Source organism: Acomys minous (assembly GCF_964271855.1).
Source record: "Acomys minous genome assembly, chromosome: 6".
Lineage (NCBI taxonomy): Eukaryota > Metazoa > Chordata > Mammalia > Rodentia > Muridae > Acomys > Acomys minous.
In genome coordinates, this window is record NC_140487.1 from 52577324 (window position 1) to 52601373 (window position 24050).

Genomic DNA, 24050 nt, shown 5'->3' on the forward strand with positions numbered 1-24050 from the left:
ATAAATACCGTTAAGTTTTGATATTTTCTAGAAACAGAAAATTTGATCATGGAACTTCCATTTCTAGGAGGAGAAAGCATAGTAACTCCTAAAAGTAAAAAGAGTCCACCACAATAACCTCAGAAGGACATACCTTTGAAAAAAAACCTCACTGGTGAGATTTTGAGAACCATTTCATACATACACACACATCATACACACACACACACACACACACACACACACACACACACACACACACACACAGAGAGAGAGAGAGAGAGAGAGAGAGAGAGAGAGAGAGAGAGAGAGAGAGTAAACTGAGAAATCCAATAAGTCTCTTTCAGTTAGTTATGTGAGAAAATATTTTGTCTTCATTGACTTAACTTTTGGTGAACTTAAAAGAACTTATTTCAGAATCAGAAGTTTATCATTTTGTACTATCTAGATTTCCTCAGACTCTGTGTTATGCAATCATTGGAAGTGTCCCCTGCTGATCTAAGAGGGCTTCCACATTTAAATGAATTAGAAAGTGTTTGCTATCTTCCCTCTAGGAGCCCAAGAACTGTCAATCAATCCTGTGGTAAATAAACTGTTTAACCACCGTTTTCTTTCTCCCAATCTATTTGCTCCTGTGCATCTTTTCTCCAAGAGGATCCGCTGAGATACCTTAATGAAAGGCATTCCTCCCACTGACCACAAGCTGGGGAACATGGCAAGTTCACACCACCTATAAGGACTGAGCACAGTTAATCCACCTGCATCCCCAGGCAGAGACAGTAGCATTCTGAGTAGCCTCTAGTGGAGAAGAAGGTTTCACTTAATGTTTCATGATGAGTAGTCTGTCTTCAAGGATGTGGCTCAAGTAGACATTTGGGGTGCCCAAGAGAGTGTTCCATCTTTGGCATTACATGGGATTGCAAATTCCATTGTCTTGGAGTTAGGAAGTCATGCAACTTGCCTTGGCACATGACAAGTAAGAAGACCTATGATGAGAGTATGCTTTCCCATTCCTGTTTTTCTCTCTGTCATTATAACTGGTTATACTCCAGACTGTAGCAGGGACAGGACAAATCCTTCAGTGACATTGTGGGGCAAATCAGCCTTGCTTCTAAATATACATAGCACACCATGGCAGATATAAAGAGGGATCAAGAAGTCAATATTTCTGTTTCAAGCCACTTGGGGGTTTGAATGGTACCACATACAAGCAGTAGTCTTTCCTGCCCGGTACTGAGGCCCTCCCCAGGAGATGGTGCCACGTCCTGAGTTGCAATGCCACAGGCTCATTCTTACCATACAAGTCAGGATTCTCAAAGTCCATCCGCTGCTTCTGTGCTTCAAGAAAAACATGGATGTTAATTCCTTTGGCTGCTGAGCTGCAACCAAGGAACCTGGCTGGAATTTGCGTGCAGATGTCTGGCTCATCAGCACCAAACCCCAGATCCAAGAGAATCTCCACTGGATCTTCTTCCCAAAATTTCAGCCATTCAGGAATGCTGTGATAAAATTAAGAATACCTTTATCTATAACAGTCCATTTAACCATCATTCATTTTTTTCCCTCTACTTACCCAGTCTTCCAGAATTTGAGTGGAAGAACTTGCACAGACAACCAGATGGTGAGTTTGCTAGAACTCTTACACAGCTCACTTAAAAGATAGTCAGTCACCCTACTCAGGGATGCCTGCCTGTGCTTTACAAATAAAACCACAAGTTTAACCATCTGGCTTTCCTTTCCCACTGGGTAGGAAATCGGACAGGGCAGAAGGACTTGAGGACAGACATCATAGACAGTGTGCTGACAATTACTTTGAAACAATAACTGATGGCAATTGAGGAAATAGGAAACAACAGCAGGCTGGGAATGGAGACTCAAAGGAAAATATTTTTAAAGCATCAGTCTAGGGCATCCTTAGCCACACAAATCTGCCAAGGATATTGCTGAATGCACATTTATAGGATCGATATTTCCAAATAATGCTTTCAAGACCATAGGTGGGATTGGAATATGTTCTGGGTTTTGTTGTTTGTTTATATTTTATCTTGAGTTGGCTGAGAAACAAGAAATCCCTTTGTCAAATCCTTCTACTCTGTGTTGGCACAGAAATTAAGAATCAATTATCTAGAAATGTTATCTATACTAACTCACGTTTCACTGAGAAAATTCTGGTGTTTGAATTTTCAAATGTCATGGACTCTGTGGGAACTGAAATTTCTCATAAGGTTTCAGCAGGTTTTCTTGTGTCTTCAATAAGGTTCCTGTTTGCCTTTACTTTCCATGCTGCTCTCATGAGCTTATTGGAGACTCTTTAGATAATTTTCTTTCCAGAGCTACGGTTTCATTAATCTCATGGGAAAACCCCATTCCTTGATGCCACCAGTATCATGTTCATGATTTCTAATGTCACTTACAGATTTGGTGATTTGCCTTCTGACCCAATCAAAGAGGAAAAGGAAGACTAGGAACCCTCAGTGAGGGATCTAAATGGCTTGGCTGAGATACCTTAATCATTAAAGTGATTTGGAAAGCTGCAGTGACAATCAGTTGATTGTATGCCATGGACAAATTGATATAAAGAGGGTTCCAATGTGAAATTAGTTTGGAAAGAATCCTAAATTCCACATGAAAATGTAATTCATTATCTGTTGACCCCACTGTATAAATCTTTATTCAATCCATTTTTACTAATCTGTATTGAACATCTGTAGTATTCTAAGCTCCTGGGGCTAGGTACTTAATAACACAAGTTAACAACCACTGTCCATGACTTCCAAAGGGTTCAGTGTCATGGCCACTAATGTGAATATTAATTGGCTCGTCATTAAACATATTATCAGATAATTATAAAAATGTATTAACTAACAATATATTTATTGAACAAGAAGTAAACAAAATGAACTCATCTTTTTAAAAGCAAATTATTACTTGTCGGTCTTTGTACTAAGCCCTTACTTCATTCTACCAAGCCCATGGGTCTCTTTCCAGATTTTTTTCTCAGTAAGTATAGACAAACTTTGTAAATTTTACCTCCTACTCTTGTCAATAACAATGTGGTACCTGTTTCTTTTTTGCAGTCTGTAGTTTTGCCTTCAAGTATGACCTTGTGATAGTTCAGATAGGTAGAGCTGCAGTCTGTACACATCTTACTTGTTTTGTCAATGAATGAAATTCCAGCAACTGCATGGTTTGGCCATTTGTTGAATATTTCCTAGTGATAGTTAACCTTCTTCCCAATTTCACTGCCTCTTTTAATATGCTCTTGAAAATTGGGTTTGGAAATCCTTTGTTCTCTCTCTCATCCATTAATTCAACAAGTATTTTTCAAGTACCTATGTATAATTTCACAAAACCAGTTTTTGAGTTGAATCATCTATCTGGATGAAAGTGCCAGGAAGTCACATACCTTTGGGGTACACCTGTGGTGGAATAGCAAGAGTTGAAACTAGTCCCTCGGGAAAGAGTAGGAGTCTCTGAGAACTGGTGCAGAGATCTAGAATGCAAGAAGATAGAAGATGAAGATGAGTCAAATTGATAATGATTTCCCTTTGTGTTTCCTCCTGTTTCTCATAACCCCAGGGTGGCCACGCCTTAGGAGGAGGCAGTGTGTACAGCACAGAGGCACTCTTCCTTTCCAAGCATTGTTGTAGAAAGTGTGAGAATTTAAGTGTTAGGTGCCTGCGAGTGCTTATTATAAAGGTGACAGCATGTCTCACTCCTGACAGATGGCAAATCATTGGGGGACCTTTCGGGAACACAGCTTTGTTAGGCTCCAACTTGGGGGAAGAAGTTGGTACTATGTGATGAAATATGTACAGCAAATAACCATTGGAAGTACTCCACATACTCTCTCACAATGAAGAAGGATTTCATAGTTCATGGCTAACAGTCTCTAACTTGTGTCCCCAGAGCTCCTGTGGCTAACCATATGCAAGTGTAATGAAGTCCCTCACTACCTCAGACAACGAGAATCCCATGTCTAGTGTGCATGTATTGCAATGCATTTTAAAGCACTTCAAAAGCAAATTGAACTGTATTATAATATAATTCTGTTCTGTATAGCTCAGGTATATCATGGATCATATTAGACAGTTGGCATACAATTAAAATTTATCAAACAACACTCCGCAGATGTCAATATTCCCAAGGAGATGAAGTTACTTAACTTGAGTTGTTAAATTTGTTTTAGTCCTGTCCATACTGAGTAAGAACATCTGGACCCTGCATCTCTGTTTAATGTTTCTTTTCATTAAAGATGAGAAATAACATGTTTCTGAATAATAGGAGTTCTACTTTTAAATGACCATAGATCTTGAGGGAAGAGGAAAGTATACATCCTTTTATTTATTGCCTTGTGTAGTGGTTAGGGTTTTTTTTTTAACTTGCCACACAAACTAAAGACCTCTACTGGGGATTTGCCTCCATTTGAATGGCCTGTGGGAATACGTATAGGGCATTTTTGTGATTACTCATGGAGGGAGGAAATCACAGTTTACTGCATCCAGGCAGGTGAACCTGGACTGTACAAGAAAGGTAGCTGAACAAGTGTATCCCTATGTGGTCTCTGTTTCAGTGCCTGCTCCATGCTGCTGCCTTGAGTTCCTGCCCTGCTTTCCCTAAGGGAAGGACTGTAACTTGTAAGCCAGATAAACCCTTCCCTCCTTTAAGTTACTTTTGATCAGTGTTTTAGCACACCATCAGAGAGGCAAGCTATCACACCTCATCTCTTTTTTTTGTGTTGTTTTAGTTTTCTTTTTAAATTTGAAGGCTACATCCATTTTACAATATTCAGTAGAACAACACAGAAGCTGCTCCAGCCTTCGATCTAGAAAAATCCATGAACATTGTTGTTTTGGTCCAGCTATGGAGTCAGGAGTGTATCGATGAATCCATTTCCCAACATCGTCTTTGAACTCCCTAGGAGATTTTTTGGGTGTCTTATAATCATGTGATTGTTTAAGATCAAAGCTACCATCGCCTAAGGGAGGAAGAATTGTGGACTGTGTGCACCTTGGCATTACATTTTTAATTTTTTGGAATGTTCTGAAATTACAAGGATGATCCAAGAACAAGAAGTAGTTCCTGGCCTCAAAGAACTCAGTCAGTCCCAGCATCTTTAAACTAGTCTGTGCCTTAGAGTCCTCTGAAGGATTTGCCAAACACAGTTCTTAATTTCACCTGAGATGTTCAATTCATTATGGCCGAGCTGGGCTTTTAGCCTAAGGGTCCAGCTCACGCAGCTGTGCTGAGGAGAACACTCTGAAATCTACTCTCTTCTTAATTAGAGACACTCTGCCTTCCCAGAAATATCTAAACACTCAGTAATAGTATAATGAGCAACATCACTTTCCAGACAAAACCATGAGTCAACCAATACATTGCAGTATTGCAGTAGGATGCATTTATATAAATATTATAATTAAGTTTCATATCAGGTCAGAATTTGTTGATTTAATCCTCTTTGCTTTGTGATACTTAAGGAAACCTCTAATTCTGACAACGCTAGAAAAAAAATGCCCTAACCATAGTGGCTAAGATGACATTTCATGAGATCCCAAGATCTATAGACTTATTACGAAGCAATCACTAACACTGTTTTGACTTCATTTATCAATGATGTAGCTGTCAAACTTCAGAGGGAAGTGACTGATTCTGCTACCTACCTCATGTAGTCTTTCACAGTCATTTGAACCATTCCTTGTTCATGCAAAGAAGCTGCAATTACAAAAAGAAAAGATAGGGCTGTACGTGATTGTCATTCCTGTCTGGAGAGGGCTTCTCACCTCCAGGTGAACCTTTGTGATTCCTATCCAGGAGTATTACCTGCCACGGTAGCTCTGCACTGTACAAGATATAGTGCAACAGACGCTGAGTGGTAGGAGAGGTAGGCAACACATAGTGTGGGGAGCTGGGAAATGGGGTCGGCAGCCAACAGGAAACTTAGCAAAGGTTTCCAGGAGGAGAGGACTTTTGGATTTTGAAGGGTAGTTAGAATTTTCTGAATAAAGGGGTGACACTGTTAGAGACAAAATGTAATCTGCAGCAAGCGTGACACACCATTTTGGGCCTATTCCCAAGCGATCACCAAGGGTGTTCTTTGACGATCTAGGATAGAAGGGCAAGGCCAAGGGCAGGCTACCATGCATGCACGTGTCAAGCTCTACCATTCCTTTGTATCATGCAGTCCTTCCCACAGCCTTCCAGTTTAGGTCGTATCCTTGTTTTTCAACAGAATTCATAGGAACTGTCATGATTCTATGACCACATAGCAAAGTTAAGGAATTTTGGTTATGGCAGTAACATCACTTATTTTGTACTAACTTTGGGTGAAGTACTGTGCTAAACTTGCCATTTAAACAATCTTAATCAAATTTTTTAGATTTACTTATTTTATTCCATGTGTCTGTTTGCCTCCATATAGGTATGTTCAATGCATTTGAGGATTCTAATAGAGAGCATCAGATGTCCTGGAAGTAGAGTTCCAGGATCATGGTTTTAAGCCACCCTGTGGGTGCTGGAATCTAAACCAGGATCATTGGCAAAAGCACAGCAAGTGTTCCTAATTGCTAAGTTATATATCTAGCCCCTATGCAACCTTCCAAGTTCTCACAACCAGTCCTTAAAATAGGGCCTTTTGTTTTACACTTAAGGGAGGAAAAAAAGGGAGACAGCATGGTTACATAAACTTCTCGTGGCAGGTAAAATGCCATAGCTTATTTTGTTTTGCTGCTGTTGTTTTCTCTCTTTTCCAAACACCACACTGCCAGCAGAATGTCCCACAGTGTATTGAAAGCCAAAAGAGGAATTTACATTTATGTATCAGGATATGAAAATCCAGTATTTTGAGCAAAACATTGTACGTGATAAAGATGGTGCTGAGGGTCCAGTTGCCTAGAAGATGCAGGAAGAATGGTGCTGGGGGGATAAACAGCTCTTGGACATCCAGGGGACTCTCAGATGTCACTGCAGTATTCAGATTGTGTCACAACATGACATGTCAACAATATCTGCATGGAAGATCATGGCCAATGTATCAGAATGACCACCAGACTGCTCACGTCTCTTATACCATGTGACATGCATAATAAATTTAGCTGTTACCACCTGTACTGTGTAAAAGATAAGGCTTTCCTCTACGAGAAAAAAAAAAGACAAGGTTTGAATGAGAAAACCTGACTGAGGGAAGAACAGGGAAGGCAGTTGGATGCGATGAAAGGCTTTAGTCTGGAGCCAGGATTATTGTTTAGGTAGTCACTCACTGAATGACTTCAAGGTTTCTAGGAACTTGACTGTGGATTTCAGTTGTGGGGTGTTCGCATAGAAATCTCACCTGGTACTGTCACCGCTGCTGTTTTTGTAAGACAGGGTCTCTCTATTTACTCCTAGCTGGACTTGATGTAAAATTTCTCCTACCTCAGGCTCTCAAGTGCTTGGAAGATAGATCCATAGCATCATACCAGGCCAAGAAATATACATCTTTTAGAGAAGATTTTAAAGGCTTAGCTATCCTTCTAAGTAATCTAGAAAGATAAATACTGGAAGTAAATAATTGATATGTGAGTAAACTGATGGCTTTGTTTCTTGCTGTGTTTGTTTATGACAGGGTCTCATTATGTAGCACTGGCTATCCTGGGCCTTATTATGTAGACAGGGGTAGGCTCAAACTCATAGAAACCTACCCATCTCTCCCTCCCAAGTCCTAGAATTAAATGTATACGCCACGATGAGTAGCTTAAACAGAGGACTTAAGTAAATCAGTCATGTAGAACTATACTTTAAAGAGTCGTGAGAGTGAAAAAGCATAGACTATACAGCAAAGAAGGTGGGAGGCTCACTGGAATAATCCATTGAGACATATAATCCATTTGAAAGGATGTGGCACAACCTGAAGCTAGGTGCAGGCCCCTTTATAATTATCCCAACCCTGTTCTTAAAGCGATCCTCACTAAGCAATCACATCAGGTTTCACTGAGCCTAGATAGGCTTTCTACGTCTCCATCTGACAGATTTCCACATGAGGTGAAGGACATTTGTTGTAAAGCTAGTAATTAGTTTTGTTTTTTGTTTTTTAATTAACAGTAGTTTGGGGGGAATGTATATACTGTTGGGAAATCAATAACTGCACTAAAATTCATCAGTACTCTACAGAGCATCCTAGGGGATGTGATCTTGCATTTAGCTGTTTTTGCGTTAAGACAACACGATGAACCAGAGGTCATAAACAATAGCCTACTCAGTACTGACCCCTCACCTGGATACACATTGTTATTCTGTAGCCGCACACTTGCTCACCAAAACCAGTTCTGTCTTGGAGCATCTCAAGAGCACAAAATCACAGACAATTGAGTGACGTCACATGAGAGAAATCTGATTTGCCACCTTATTAATCTCATCATAAAAGTAAGCACAGTACAATTTTTAGGCAATTGCAAGAAGACAATGCCGTGATGAATTAAGCAGCAGGTTGCCAAATGGAAATAAAAACATTCTGTCTAACATTTTAAGCAAACTCCCCTCCTGCTTTCCTCCTCTCTTTCCATCAGGACGGTCTCTATTTTTATTTTGTGATCCACCAAGTGAGTGCACGGTGGGCTAGCTCATCAGGAGAATTCTGGTTTTGTTTTTGTTTTGTTTTACTTTGCTTTTTAAAAATTTTAATTTATTATAATTTATTCAGATTACATCCCGATTGTTATCCCTCGCTTGCATCTTCTCTTTCCCTCCCTCCCGCCCTCCCTCTCTGTACCACTCTCCCAGTGAAAGAACTCTGTGGTTCTGGAACATTTAGCTGCATACTTTGCCCTGTGACTGTTCCTCTGCTCCCTTAGTCTTGTAGTCTGTTGTGGGTTTCCTCAAAAATGTGAATGAATGTATATATCCAGGCAGGGGTCTGGCACTATGGCACAGTGAACTGCTCAAACTGTCAGAGAGGAAATAATCCATATTCTGATGCTGATGAGAAGAAATGGCTTAGCTTTGCTACATTAAAAAAAAAAACCATAGCCCTGCAGAAAATCCAGTCACCCAGAAACCTCTAGTCACTGGACTCTGGATCCTCTTGCCCTAGACATCTTCATGAGATTTCAATGACCACACAGACCTAGTAACCACACACAATAGAAAGTAGCCCTCTCCTTGACACTGTAGCAAGGAGCAAGCTGGTTGCCAGGAAACAAAGGGCAGCATTGGGGGGGCGGAAACGAATTCCTAAAAGTAGCATGTGTTCTATGGAATGTGATGTGGGCCAAGCTTGCTCACAGTGGAGGGTTACGTGGTCTCTTGGGACACATGGAAACCGTCTACCACTGGTACCAGCTGAAGGAAGAGCTTACTCGACTTCCATCTTGCAGCCACATCCTTCGAGGCTTAACATCATTGACAGTTAGAAGGGTGCCCCTACCTTAGCTCAATTGCATAATCATTGATACACATGTGCAGTTATTGAGTGCTTTCCTAGACTCCTGATGCTTTTCTCAATAGTTTTGGAAAAGACACCACAGTCTTGCCCAGACCGTGCATTCAGACACACAGCACTCTCTGCTGCCAAACTGAGAGTCTGAAGAAAATCCAGCCCAAGACACCCAATAAGCCTTTTAAAAATAAGCCTGATTAAAAAAAATAGCTTAAATAATTATTACAAATATTAAGCTCACTCACTGATTTCTAGTCCCATATTTCACACCCCCCTCATCCTAGGAGATCAAATGCTATTTTCATAGTGCTTCTGTGTATTGCTGTCTTGAATCTGCAGAAACCAGAGCTGGCCTTCTAACACATGGACACACTTGTCGAGAGTCTTGCGGAGGGCAGTGTGAAACTATCATTTGTTTGTTTGTTTTTGCTTTTGTTTTGGTTTGTTTCTTGTTTTTAATCCCCATTTTCTGACTTGTAAGATAAACTTTTCGGAGGCCGAGGCTGGGCTTGTGAAGGTCAAGGCTTCTCTGGCCCGTTTCCAAGATGAGCCTGAACAAGAGGGACAAGCTGGTGGCCCACAGTGTGCCAGTACACACACGGATCGGAACTCCAAGACTTTCCATAAAACTTGGAAGAGACTGCTGAAGCAGCCCAGGTGTCTTTGGGGTAGCAATCTGTTGACTGCAGCCTACATTCCAATTTTCTAGTCTCTAAGCTGCCTGCTTCATTAGTGATTATCTGCCCAGCTTCTCGAAGCATTTGTTACCTCCCATCAGAGCAAGAATCTAAAGCCAGGGGAATAGGACAACAGGAGGGAAAACCTTCCCCAATCACCCCTGATCGCTGGAAATGTCTGTAGGCATCAGGCTTAATAAGTCTGGCCGTGCAGAAGGTGGAACTCACTGACATACCTGCATCTATGAGGCAATGCCATGCCCTGCTAGCTGGATACCTTCAGTAGCACGCTCCATCTTGTTTAGCATTGATGCTTTCTCTACCATTTTCCCTTTCCAGGATCAGGCCTTTGATTTCTAATACTGGCTGATAGCATTTTGAGAAGGTAAAGCAAGGGTCAGCAAATTCCTGCTACCCACAAATTCTCTAAGGACTGGTTCCAGGGTAGGGAGGGGGAAATAAAGTGAGAACAAAAGTCCCTGCTTTGTTGATTCCATTCCCTTCCGTGGTTAAAATTCCCACTCTGCTTCCTTCTAGATATAATCTCTAGCCATCCTCCCTACTGTTAGGTGGACTTGTGCCATCTGAAGCAGCAGATACCGCACTTAACCCTGCACGATGTATTACTGGAGAAGATGCAGTCAGATATGCAGAAGGCACTAATTAGCACCTTTGTTGGCTTAGAACACATTTTTTATTTTGGTTTTCCTAAGCATTTCTGACTGATTCATGGAAGACATTTGGTTCTTTGGAATATCGTCCAATAGACTAATCAAATTACAGTTTGTGCAGTGCTCTAAAATAATAGCATTCTGCAGCTTTCTGAAAATTTAACTCCTGCCTGACCAGGACACTTTTAGAGCTAATCTGCAGCAGTGTGTTCCTCCATATGGAAAATGATTAGCCCATATTCTTATCCAAAACAGACTCTTACATACTGGCTAATACCAGCATTCAGAATCATAAAGCTGCTTGGAATCGAGCTTTTTTTTTTTTTTTTTTTTTTTTTTTTTGTCCTTGCCCTATGTCCATTCACTTTCTGAGTGGCACTGCCTTCCTCCCCACTCCAGAGCTGACACTTATGAAATCCCTTGCCATCTAAAGCCTGAGTCTGTAATGGCTTCTGCTCAAGATGCAACAGCTTCTTCCATAGCCAAGAAACCACCAGGACATCTGTTTGCTAGTTGTAGTAAAAAGTCATGGGCCACTCCAGTAGAGATGCTCATCAAAAAGTGTTCATGACTCTTATCTAGGCAAAGGCATAACAGTAGAACCTTACTGATGCCAGACCTCAGTTACAGTTGCCCATGCACTTGAAATCAGACCTTAGATGACACTTGGACACCACATCCATCCTGAGACTGTGCTTGATTCCTCCTTTCTGGAGCTTCAGAGATTTATCATTTGTGTATATCTTATTTTAAAACAATGTCCGTGTCCCTCACTGCCCATTTCTTTGGAATGACCTCTTTCCATATGCTGCCCTGTATACGTTTAGATTTCTTTCATTTCCTTGTCTTTGTCCAAACTCTTATTACTTCCATCACATTAAATGTTCTTGCTTTGCCTCAGTGTTTTCTCAGTTCTTCGTTGACTAGGTCTAGTCTTCTGAGAAAACTTTTTATCCTGACAACATCTTCCTTGCATTCTATTCAGACCCCTTTTGGTTCATTTTGGGCCACTGGCTTTAGAGATGACCCATACTGTGGTTAGGATTCCACTTTGTAGAGAAGGAGTACCAGATCTCAAACAGTCTGAGGCAGTATCAGCCAATAGGCCAGTGGTGGGACCAAGGAGAAATCTAACTGTTGATTATAAGACAGACTGCATCTTCCTACAGAAGCCAGGAAGAGCCTCTAAGAGAATATAGAATTTTGGAAGGCCAAAGAGAATGACAAGAGGCCATCTGAACAGGACTTTAACTTAGGAGGCATTAGATGAAAATAGAATAAGAAGGAAAAAGAGCTAAAACTATAGAGTCACATTGTGGGGTTAGCCTAAGCTATGCCCAGATTGCCATGATCTAGAAAGAGTGGGATTCTTGAAAGCAAGAGTCTGCACATGTCTGTACCTCTCCAGAGCAGGGTGTTTTCAGCTTCCAGTCACAACCCCTTTCACATAGTATGGTGGTTTGAATAAGAGTGGCCCCCACAGGCGCGTATATTTGTGTGCTTAGTCAATAGGAAGTGGCACTATTTTAAAGGATTAGAAGGATAAGGAGGAGTGGCCTAGTTGGAGGAAGTATATCACTGGGGACAAGCTTTGTGGTTCCAAAAGTCCTTGCCCATCCCAGTCTCCTCCTCTCCCCTCTCTCTCAAGATTAGGATGTTTTAGAACGCTCAGCTGCTTCTCCAGCACAATACCTGCCTGCCACCATGATCCCGCCATGATGATAATGGACTAACCTCTAAAACTCTATGCAAGCTCCAATCAGTGTTATCTTTTCTAAGAGTTGCCTTGGTCATAATGTCTCTTCTCAGCAATAGAACAATGACCAAAGCACCTGGGTATGTAAAATAAGCACACATATAAAATAGCTATATGTAATATAATTTTTTCATTAAAAAGAGAAATATGTCAGGTAGTGGTGGCACATGCCTTTAATCTCAGGACTCAGGAGGCAGGAAGATCTATGTGAGATTTAAGCTAGCCTGGACTATAGAGATAGTGAATGCAGTGAGTGCTACACAAAGAAATCTTATCTTTAAAAATTAAAACTGAAATAAAATTTGCATACTAATGAGATTTGAGCGGTTCATTTAGTTTTATGTATAGAACTAAACTTCTTCTGAATATGTGCTACAGTGTGGAATTACAGAGCATTCAGTGTTTTTTGGACCTAAATGATATTCTGATTTAATAATCATTGATGCTGAGAACATTTTTGCATAAATACATAGTACAAAATGGCAGAAGCATGTTAGGGCCATTTCAGAAATTGGTAGAAATTCTGTTGTATTTTTCAAGCCAAAACTCACTGAATGATTTTTATGAGACTCAAGTCGACGAGTTAAAGATCAGTTCTTTTTTTTCTTTTCTTTTTCAAAATGATTTATTTATTTTTATTTTATGTACATTTGTGTCTTGACTGCATGTATGTCTGTGTGAGGGGGTCCAAACCCCTGGAACAGGAGTTATAAACAGTTCTGAGCTGCCATGTGGGTGCTAGAAATTGAACCCAGATCCTCTCGAAGAGCAGTCAGTGTAATTAACCACCGAGCCACCTCTCCAGCTCCCACCCTTTTTTTTCATACAACTTTTTGTTTTGTTTTTAAAACAAGGTTTCTCTGTGTAGCCTTGGCTCTCCTGGACTCACTTTGTAGACTGGCCTCAAATTCACAGAGATCCACCTTGCCTCTGCCTCCCTGAGACCTGGGATGACAGGCATGTGCAACCACGCTTGGCTTTTAATAAAAACTACTTATCGGAATATTTAATTTCATGTTTTTAAAATAATTTTAGTTTTGAATTTTTTATTTTTAATTTATTTATTTTACATCCAGATTGTAGCCCCATCCTTTGTCTCCTTCAGGTCCCACCCTCCCTCCTTTATCCCCGCTCCCTTATCTCCTAGAGCTCAGAAAGGGGCAGCCCTCCTACCCCTAGCCTATCAGTTCTCATCTGGACTGCTTGTATCCACTTTCTCGGTTGCATGACACCGCTGCTCTGTCAGGAGGAAGTGATCAACAAGTGGGTACCAGAGTCCATGTCAGAGGTAGCCCTTACTCCCCATATTATGGGACTCACAAGGAGACTATGATACCTATCTGATTACATCTGAGCAAGGGATCTAGGTCCTCACCGTGTATGGTCCTTGGTTGGTGCATCAGTCTCTGTAGCATCTCCCTACCCCTGGCCCAGATTTATTGGCTCCATTGGTCTCCTTGTGGAGCTCCTGTCCCCTCCAGGTCTTTCTACCCCCCAATTCTTCCATAAGACTCCCTGAGTTCCACCCCAAAGTTTGACTATGAGTCTTAGCATCTGCTTCAACCCCTCACTTGGTGAAGTCTTTCAGAGGATCTCTGTGCTAGGCTCCTGTCCTGTTCCTTCTCTTTAACCACTTATGTACGGTATCTATTCTATTTGCCCTTCTTAATGTGAATTAAGCATCCTCCCTAGGGTCCTCCTTGATATTTAGCTTCTTTAGGTCTGTGTATTATAGTGTGGTCATCCTGTTTTATATGGCTAATATAAATGATATACAATGCATAAACATCAGTTCTTAAGATCAAATGTTCTAACAGAACACACCTAAAGATACACTATCTCACACTTACACACTGAGGATTGATGGCAGGAAGATGTTGAAAGTTTTGCATTCCAAGTTAGTTTGTAGAAGCTCTTCTATTTTTAAATGCCTTCCTGAAGACCAAGGAGCTGCCAAGTAGAAGCTGTGCCCCTGTGACCTCAGAGGCAAACAGAGACCCTGCTTCCATCCTGCCTGTGCCTTTGTGGTTCACCAACTTTGCTCTGATGAGTCCAGGCCACAAATTGTATTTTCCAGGAAGTGAAGTGTTAAAATACAGTGTGACCAAAGGAAGGAGCAGTGCTGGCCTCTCAGTATGACATGGGTAAGAAACAAAGACAAATCTATGCTAGGAAATATACCTATGCTTTTGTCTCTTCCTTGAATAGAGAGGTCGTCATATTCAACTTATTGGAAACAAATGTTCAGAAATTTTGACACCATGGGGGCCTTTTGCTAAAAATAAAATGAAATGTGGTCAAACTGCTTTCTAAAACCCCATGTTTCTATCCATAGGATAATGTTTTCCTTATCTGTCAACAGAAAAAACATCTAGTTATAACCCACAATATTAAATACAGAACCATATAACTAATCAGTGTGCAGAGTAAAGGATGATTAATGCTTATCCCACACTGAGTCATACACAGCTCTCTCTGAGGCTCAAGGCCTACCTAGGAAGAATGGAAAGAATGGAAGGGCCAGTGCATGACAAGGTGTGTTGTAAAAAGACTTGTTGTGGAGCAATATGGCCTTGCATTCAACGAAGCCACTGCAGGTATAGAAACTTACACAGGAGTGGGCCTGTGGTCATTTTACCATGGGAGAGAGGAGGGCTCATAAGCCCCACCTCCCCGAGTGATTACTGACAGCTAATGGTGGTCAGGAAAGGGTATCATGTCCTCCGTCATGTGCCTACTGATTGAGTGTATGATTCAGTATTCACTTTTCACCCATACTCATTGGAGCAACCCTAACTAAATTCAGAAGAACACGAATGTGACATGAAAATAGGAGGGGACCTTCTGAGAAGAAGGATGAAATGACAGAGGAGATGAGCGGAAATGACAAGGGGGCATGAGGGTGATGACTACATTTCATTCGATATGTGATGACACTGTCAGAGAACAAGAAATAAATTTAAAATGTAGAGCAACTGAGTGAAGGAGGAAATTTCAATGATTATTTTTTTAAAAGATTTGTTTACTTTATTTACTGCATATGAGTGCTTTATCTGCAGAAGAGGGTATCAGATTACATTACAGGTGGTTGTGAGCCATCCTCTGGTTGCTGGGAATTGAACTCAGGACCTCTGGAAGAGCAGGTGGCACTCTTAACCACTGAGCCATTTCTCCAGCCCTCAATGATATTTTTAATGTAAAGGTTTTAAAGCAAAATGTCCCAATTGATGCTGGCAAGCAGTAGTCCCTCTTAATTGAACATGGTGGTGGAGAATGTGTACTAATGGAGAGCAGCAAGTCTATTACTATACGAGTAATTCTTTTCTCCCTAAACATTATACTCCTAGGGTGAGTCATATTTAGATATATCCTCTAGGTATTTAATCAATTCTAGAAACTTTACTTATTTTAACACCTCTGATCAACATGTCTTGGAGTTGATGCCAATTTTCATTTTTAAGCACCAGATTTCATCTGATCCACCTGAAGGGTATTTATATAAAGAGCATATTTTATAGTGGAGCAATCTCAGATCCCACAAAATCTGCTATTTTCGTTTAATAAGGATGGAATCCATGAGGCCTGCACTCATTACTTTAATAATGTTAGTATCAAATCCCAGTGAGGCGGTATGATACATTTTTCTGTCTCAGAATTATTTTGCTGTTTGCTTTAGGATTTAGTCATTTGTTCATCTCTAGAATAAATATATCATTAGATAAAAGATAGAAATATAATTTTGATACCAAAAGACAAGGGAGAAAATAGGTTTAGAAAGACTATAGTATATTATGAATAATTAAACAATTTTGTTTACACATTTACATCCTTGCAAATGTCTGCACAGACCCAGAGAGTTTCCTGCTACAGACTGAGTGTTTGATGGCAGCAAAACCCCCGGGTTCAGCCTATCACCTGCTGCTGGGGACATGGCTGTACTTTCTTAGGCCTAGTCTTACAGAATCAAGTGAGGTGATAGACTTAATTCTGAGAGCCTCCTCTAAGTCTTCTTGTGAGAAGTCTATTCTTACGGGTGTTTTTTACATGAGCATGTATTCAGCTCGACAAAGCACAGCTGCTCTGGGCTTTCTTGCCTTACCGGAATGGTTGATGGCTTGCTGGAAGTTTTCATTTACAGAGACACTAGAAAAGAAGCAAAAGTACTATGAGCCCAACAGCGAATGGAAATAGTGAATGTAAATAAATTATTACCAAGTTGCTTTTGTAATTAAACCTATTTTACTGAGAGAACTTTTAAAAGTGAATGCACAGTCGGATTCAAATAACATTCTATTTTTTTTTTCACTTTTAAGTTGACCTATAGCTTTTGCAGTAATGAGTAATCCTTTAAGTACCCAGTTAATATGAAAACACTTACTTCTCCCATCCTGGTGATCCATGGCCGGGAGCCCATCCCAGGGATGGTTAACCCACATTATTTTCATGGAGCTTTGCAAGAGAAATGTATAAGGTGCACAGACATGCAAAAATAAAATAAAACAAAGTAAAACACCACTTACAAGAATCCGGAGTCCAGCCACTGCTGGATACTTTCCTGTTTAGAATTTTCTATAAAGAAAAAAAAAAAGAACCAGATTTGTTAGTCAAAGCAGAACCAGCTACGATGACCCTCTCTATCATCAGCCATGCTCAGCAGCTCTGTTTTCTACATACTTAGTCACATGCTCATGTAAGCATATTTATTTTCCCCCTGGAGGTACAACCTCCTGTTTTCCATAATCAGCGGCTTCCAAGAATGGATGTAAACCTGCCAAAAGACTATAATGTAAGAAAAAAGGAACACAATGTTAAGGACCAGCAAAATGAATCAATGGAGGGCGAGAGATGCCAGGATGATTGTAGAACTGCCTAGTGTGAGTACAATGGCTAAAAAAGTGCATGCGACTTTTGTTTCTCTCTTGTTGGTTCTATATCACCATGGAACCTCTCCTTATTAAATCCCAACATTTACCTAAGGCAGCTAGCCAGCAATGTTTATTTGCAAGGAGTTCTCTGCCAGGTTAGAAACCAGATTTGCATTCATTCCAGGGACAAATTGCCACAGAGTCCCAGGATTTCCAAAGGCAGCCTGTGTTTAAAAAGGCACCAGACTTTTAAGGTGGATCTTTAACATGGCTTCAACAAATGCGTAATGGAAAAGTAAAGGAGACAAAGGGAGTGGTTCCTGACAGACATTTACTCTTGTTCCTGTTAGCTGCTAACTCATACCCTGGGCTCAGTCTGACTTTATCCATAAAATACTTGAGTAATTGTCACATAAGCTATCAGGTAAACCAAGACAGGCAGCATACCTCCAGATGCTGGGTAGTCTTCATTTGTGGTACCATGGGTGGACAGAGCAGGGATGTTTTTCTTCTTTATTACTTTTTTATGTTATTCAAACAATCATCAGTGCCTCATGCAAGACGCCCAAGAAACTCTAAATAAAATGGTGTTCTGAAACAAGGCTCATTGGGAGCTGGGGAGATGGCTTATGGGTTAAGAGCTTGTATTAGTATAAGGAACTGCATTTGGATCTCCAGAACCCACCAAAGAGCAGGGCATGTTTGCATTAAGAGGACCCAGATCCCTTGAGCTCACTGACAGCCAGTTTACCTGAATTACACTGCTCCAGGTTCAGTGAGCCTGCCTCTCCATCTCTCTGGCTCTCTCACACACATACAGAGAAAGATGAGGAGGAAGGAGGAGGAGGAAGAGGAAGAGGAGGGGGAAAGAGAAGAAAGAAAAAGAAGAAGAGCAGGACCGAGAGGACCACAGGAGCAAAGGAAGGAGGATGGAGAGGAGGAGGGAGGAGAAGCTTTTTGGCTCCAGCTTGAATTCATCTTCAGAGTCTTGGGATTTAGGATAGGGGTGTTGGAATGGAAAGGAGGTCCTCACGAGGTCAGGGGTCAGATATGTCTGTTTCACAGAATTGCCTGGAATCATGCCAGATACACTCGTTTGTTTGCTTCTTTCTTTGTTTCTGTGATTCATTCCTTCTTTGTTTCTTTCTTTCCGTCTCTCTCCTTCCCTCTCTCTCCCCCTTTCTCTCTTTCCTTCTTTCTTTTGTTTCTTTGAGACAGGATTTCTCTGTGTAGTCTTGGCTTGCCTGGAACTCACTCTGTAGACTTGGCTGGCCTGGAGCTCAGAGATCCTCCTGCCTCTGCCTCCCAAGTGCCAAGTGCTGGGGTTAAAAGTATGCAGCACCACTTCCCAGCACCACTTGTTTCTTTAATATCAAATTCAAACCCTTAGAAGTCACTTTGCCCCAACCAAAAGCCTCATATCCCTCACCACCCACAGAAGGGCATTTTCTAGATGCCTACAAGGCCCCTTACCTTGCATGTGCAGAGGGACCATTGGGTTTTCCTCCTCAGAGCCAGGAAGAAGATGCCCATCCAGTGGTGTCCATGCCTTCTTGGTATGCCTTAGGACATCTCTCTTGCTCTTTTCCAGGCCTACTCTGGGGGTGTCGGGTTCTTGAAATTTTTCCATCATCATGAGGGGGATTCTGCAAGCTGACTGAAACCACATGGGCAGACAAATCAGGGACAATGAGCTCAGAGCTGAGGATTGGCCCAGCTAGGGGTTGGACTCTTAGGAGCAATTGAGCCATCCAGAGACTGTCTCCCTGAGTCATTGGCTCACCTACCCAAGCATAATTCCTGCTGATTTTGCCAAAGAGTTTCATTACTGTGGACAGACAGACCAGGGGTTAACTAGGCATTGCCAGACACAAGGCCACGTCCACACTGATTGATTCAATGATGCATTCTGAGATGTGGATACAGAACAGAGAACTTGAACACCATTCTTACTTATGCCGTGCTAGTCTTTGAACTCTGAGCACATAATACATGTTAAATAAATGTGAAAACTAAGACAGCAAAGTTCAGGTTCAAAACCGCCCTTTCTGCCTAGGAAAGGGAGCCAGGCTTCTGCAGCCTTCCTAGCATTCTGGTATTGGTGCATGATCACTAATCTCATGACAATGAAGCTGCCATTTGCAATGTGCATCTGAAAAAGACAAACTATTCAGACTGACTGAAAATATCTGGTTATTCTCTTTTACATTCATGAAAGCACTCCAGATGTAACTGTCAATAACTCTGCCCTTATATCCTTTATGTATTTAAATTGTGCCGTTTGTGTGAAATAGCACGAGTTTGCTAGCACGGCTGTAAATGTTCTCTAAAAATGGTTGATAGTCATGATAACTATCAATTTTACATTCTAAATGCAAAAGCCACGAAATTTCAAATAGTTAAAAAGGACAAAAAGGTAGACATTTTATTCAAAAATATTAATTTCCAGGTATCCCCTGTAACAATTTTTACAAAAAATGGCAATAATTCAAGGCCCAAATAATACAGCTCAGATTATATTTCAAACTCAATGCAGTTGTCTCCTATACTAGAATTCATAACACTAGAAAAAGTAACTCCTATGATCTGCATTAAAAGTGTAGTTATTTAATTTTGCATAGGTTTTGTTTGACTCTTCCAGCACTAAAAGAAAAAGTTGTCTTGTGCAGCACCTTGCATCCTGTGAGTATGGGGGAGAATCCAAGCATCAGCTTTGAAGAGGCAAAATTGCATAAGAAACAAAATTCCAAAACTCTGTTCAAGGATATCCGAAGCTGAGACACCCATTGGAGAATCAGAAAGCTTTAACAACAGAAAGATGAAGCCGGGCGTGGTGGCGCACGCCTTTAATCTCAGCACTCGGGAGGCGAGGCAGGCGGATTGCTGTGAGTTCGAGGCCAGCCTGGTCTACAAAAGTGAGTCCAGGACAGCCTAGGATACATAGAGAAACCTTGTCTCAAAAAACAAACAAACAAACAAAAAACAACAGAAAGATGTGTCACAGAACAACAGGTCCCCTCAAATTATGTAATCCTTTTCCTAGTCTCAGCTGGAGGAGTGTTCCCATATGCTAGAGATTTTACACAGAGGTGCAAGAGCGACCAAGCAGCTGACTGTACTCTGAGCAGAGGTGTCATATGCTTTTTATAAATCGCTGGACGAATTGCTTCATTTACATAGACATCTCATTTTAGTTTTATGTCACAAGCTTAAAGTCTTTCACAGTAAAGTCTACCTCTGCCCCTAGCTTCCTTCAACTGTTCAAGATTGGTTCTCTGGCAGAGTGATTGTACTTCCTACAAATTAGGGGGAAAGTCTGTGAAAAAAGTAGAAAATTTACCTGGGGCAGGGGTTAGGGGTTTGTTGGTAAAGGGAGTCCCTTGTTCACTCTGCCTTAGTTAGAGCCTTCCAGTTAATAAAGAAGCCTGCCTCTGGAGACAAATCCCTGCAGCTTGAATGGCCATCTTTGAGTTCTATTCACTTAAAGCTCCCCTTTCAAAAAGGACATAAACTAATTGGATGATAGCCTTGAATTGTCCCATAGTAGCCAGGGTAGGAGTTGTGTTGCATGAACCCTGCTGCCTCCTCCAGGGAACCCCTTTCTTTTCAGGACTCTTTGAAATCCAGTACTGTCCAGTTTCACTTGACCGACCCTAGAAGGAAGCCTAAGCCTGGATTATGTTGTCCCCAGAACCTGAAACACTCAGTCAGTCCTTTCTCTCCAACATCCTTCTATTTTGATGGCCATGTGCCATTGATCCCTGTGTGCATATCACATTTAATTTTTAAAGGTGCAAACCTATATGTACCAAATCTTCACCTTGTACAAGCAGAAACCTAATGTGTTGAAAGGGAATACTCAAACCAAAATGTTACCGAATTTTCAGAATATTGAAGACAATCAAGAGGAGAAAACATTGGTTCCACACCATGATTCTATTCGAGTTTTCTTTAGTTTGAACACTAACCCAGCTGTTCTCTTTCACTTAGTTCTATAGCAGGGTTAGGAAACGTGAAACTCCAATGCAGTGACAGTCATCACAGGCTTTGCCAAGAGGGCTGTACCACACATCGGGCTCCAGAACAGAACATGGCCAAGTGATCCTGGGAAAGGAAACTCAAGGTAGGTTGGCCAGCATTCTTGTTCCCTGTTTTGTTTGTTTAATTTCTGTTGCATTTATTTCCTTAGTTTCTTGTGTTTGCACAACCCACGGAAAAGCTATAAAGTGTAGAAATCTGTTCTGTGGAACAACCACCATCTGAGTTCTGAGGGTTGAACTCAGGTCATCGGCCTTGGGAACACGTTGCCTTTACCCACTGAGCTACCTGTCTCACCCAATCCCATTCTTGTCCTGATGTGGTTAAAAGAGCAGATCTGACAGGGCAGATAGCCCTAACTTTGATCTCAGTTCTGCTGCCTTCTGAACTTCGAAGGAATGCTCAAACTTTTCTTATACTGCCTTCGAGCACTCTTGGAATAGTTGTAAAGTAACGACTTTCTATGGAAAAGTTCATGGGAAAGCTATTCAAAACAACCACTGCTTACATTTCCTAGTTGCTCCTTTTCTTCTCTTTTCTTTTTTCTCTCTCATTGCTATCCTGTCACGAACCACCAAGTGAAGGGATTAAATCACCCCAATTGTTCTAGTTTTGATGATGTGCTGGCTCATTTTATGTCAACGAGACACAGGTTAGAATCATTTAGAAAATGGAAAACACAGCTGAGAAAATGTTCCCTTCTAATTGGCCTATGAAAAAAAAACCTGTGGGGCTTTTTTAAAATTAGTGATTAACGAGGAAGGGACCATCCTTTTATGGGTATCATCCCTGGGCTGGTGGTCCAGGCTTCTATAAGAAGGCAGTCTAAACAAGCCAGGGTGAACAATCCAGTAAGTAGCACTCCTTTGTGGGCTTTGCATCAACCCTTGTCTCCAGGTCCCTGCTTTGATTTTCTGTCATGATGAACCATGATGTGGAAGTAAGTAATCTCTTTCCTCCCCAAGCTGTTTTTGGTTATGTTTTGGTTATGTTTGGTTATATTGAAACCCTAACAAAGATAATTTCCATTGCTGTGATAACATATCAACTTAGGGGAAGAAAGCTTTTATTTATCTTAGAATTTTAGACTCTAGTTCATCATTGGGGGGAGGCGGGGGAAGCATGTATACAATCCATAGTCGAGATCAGGGAGAAACAAATGCTTAGACGCTTCTTGCTTACAACCAGATTTCTTCTCTCCTATATAACTCCAACCCAAACCCTGCCTAGGACATCACAACCCAGGATGAGATGGTCCCTTATATATCATTAAAAATAAAGAGATTCACCCTCAGAACATGCTCACAGACCAATCTTATAAAGAGTGAGGCACTTTTCCCAGGTGCTCTAGGTTATATAAAGTTGACAGTTAAGACTAGCCAATTATACCAATGAATACAAGAGGTTTTCTAGTAGAAACAGTTTTGAAACTCTTTGTCAATCATCTATGTTTTCTTTAAATAACTCAATACAGAGAGCAGAAATCTTTGGAAGAGTGAGAATACAGTGCTTCTACAACTGTGGAAATGTAGAGTCCCTGGGGCATGTGAGAGGCTTTCAGCAGCGTCTTGACATTTCTTCAAATGTATGCCTGATCTAATGGGTACAAGCTACCAGAGCTAGCCTGGGTCATGCCTTTTCAATGAGTCCTGTGGCCAAGAAGGTAACTTCGAAAAGGGTGAATAAAACTGACATAGTCTAGGTCCATAGAGATCTCTTAAACCGCCTCCTTGAGTCTCCTCTCATCCTTGTTATCAGAGCTGTTCTGGGGCCATTTGTAAGATCTGAGACATCCCCCAGACTGGCCTTCCTCTCCTCCACCATCTTCATACACTGACTCCCCGCCCCAGCTACCCTTGAGCATCCCCAGGGCTCTGGTAGGATCTGCCTATTTCCAGCTCTGGCACTGCTCACAGAAGTAGTCTATAAAAGAAATGTCTAGTCTCATGTTATTTCACTTCACAACCAAAGCTGAGGCTCCAACCAACCTTGAGAAACTGACACTTTAGGAAAAGAGGAGAATGAGCACCATCTCACTGTGCCCTGGAGTCTCATTCATGTGAATGATGTTGATGATCTGGTCTAATCTTCTACCATTCCTAGACTCTCCTAATTCCCAGCACATACACACTACCACCCACTGGCCCCTGTATCCCTGCCTCATCACCAAATATCCCCTTATCCCCAGTATCTAATTGAAACCGAGGTTTGTTTTCCTTTGCCAGCCTCATAAACCAGGACCATCTGTCCTTCCTATTATGCAATGTGAACTATATATTTGGTGATGCTATGCATTTATTTTGTGCTCTTCTTGCTGCTTTGCCCTCTTTCTCTCTCTACATATGTCATTATACTATGAAGTCATAAATATGCATTGCATTAACACTCACTGATAATAATAGAATGTCTTTCCTATCATCTTTCTGGACTATATAATATCATTAATGTAGATTACCCTCAAATACTAGGTCCCTCGGTCCGTTATGTTTTTACTTTCAGTAATCTTTCATTCCATTCAGTTCCTATGGTCATACTTTATTTATTAAAAAATGGCCTCCCAAATTTCAACTCAAGCATCTGTTATTTCTGCTAGTCTATGCAGAATTCTTAGAACACCATCTTTATCCCTTTGCGGTCATTTGTCCTTCACTG

General features: G+C 41.2%; 1 protein-coding gene across 1 annotated transcript in view; it reads right to left on the minus strand.

Moving 5' to 3' along the window:
- ITPRID1 (ITPR interacting domain containing 1) overlaps positions 1 to 24050 on the minus strand; it is a 142967-nt gene that overhangs the window by 85441 nt on the left and 33476 nt on the right. The window contains exons 2-7 of the mRNA XM_084785201.1: positions 18834 to 19017; positions 17016 to 17064; positions 16595 to 16638; positions 5643 to 5694; positions 3386 to 3472; positions 1276 to 1478 (exon numbers count right to left, since the gene is read on the minus strand). Of these exons, the coding sequence (XP_084641327.1) occupies positions 1276 to 1478; positions 3386 to 3472; positions 5643 to 5694; positions 16595 to 16638; positions 17016 to 17064; positions 18834 to 19017 (619 nt within the window). The remainder of the gene's footprint in view (positions 1 to 1275; positions 1479 to 3385; positions 3473 to 5642; positions 5695 to 16594; positions 16639 to 17015; positions 17065 to 18833; positions 19018 to 24050) is intronic.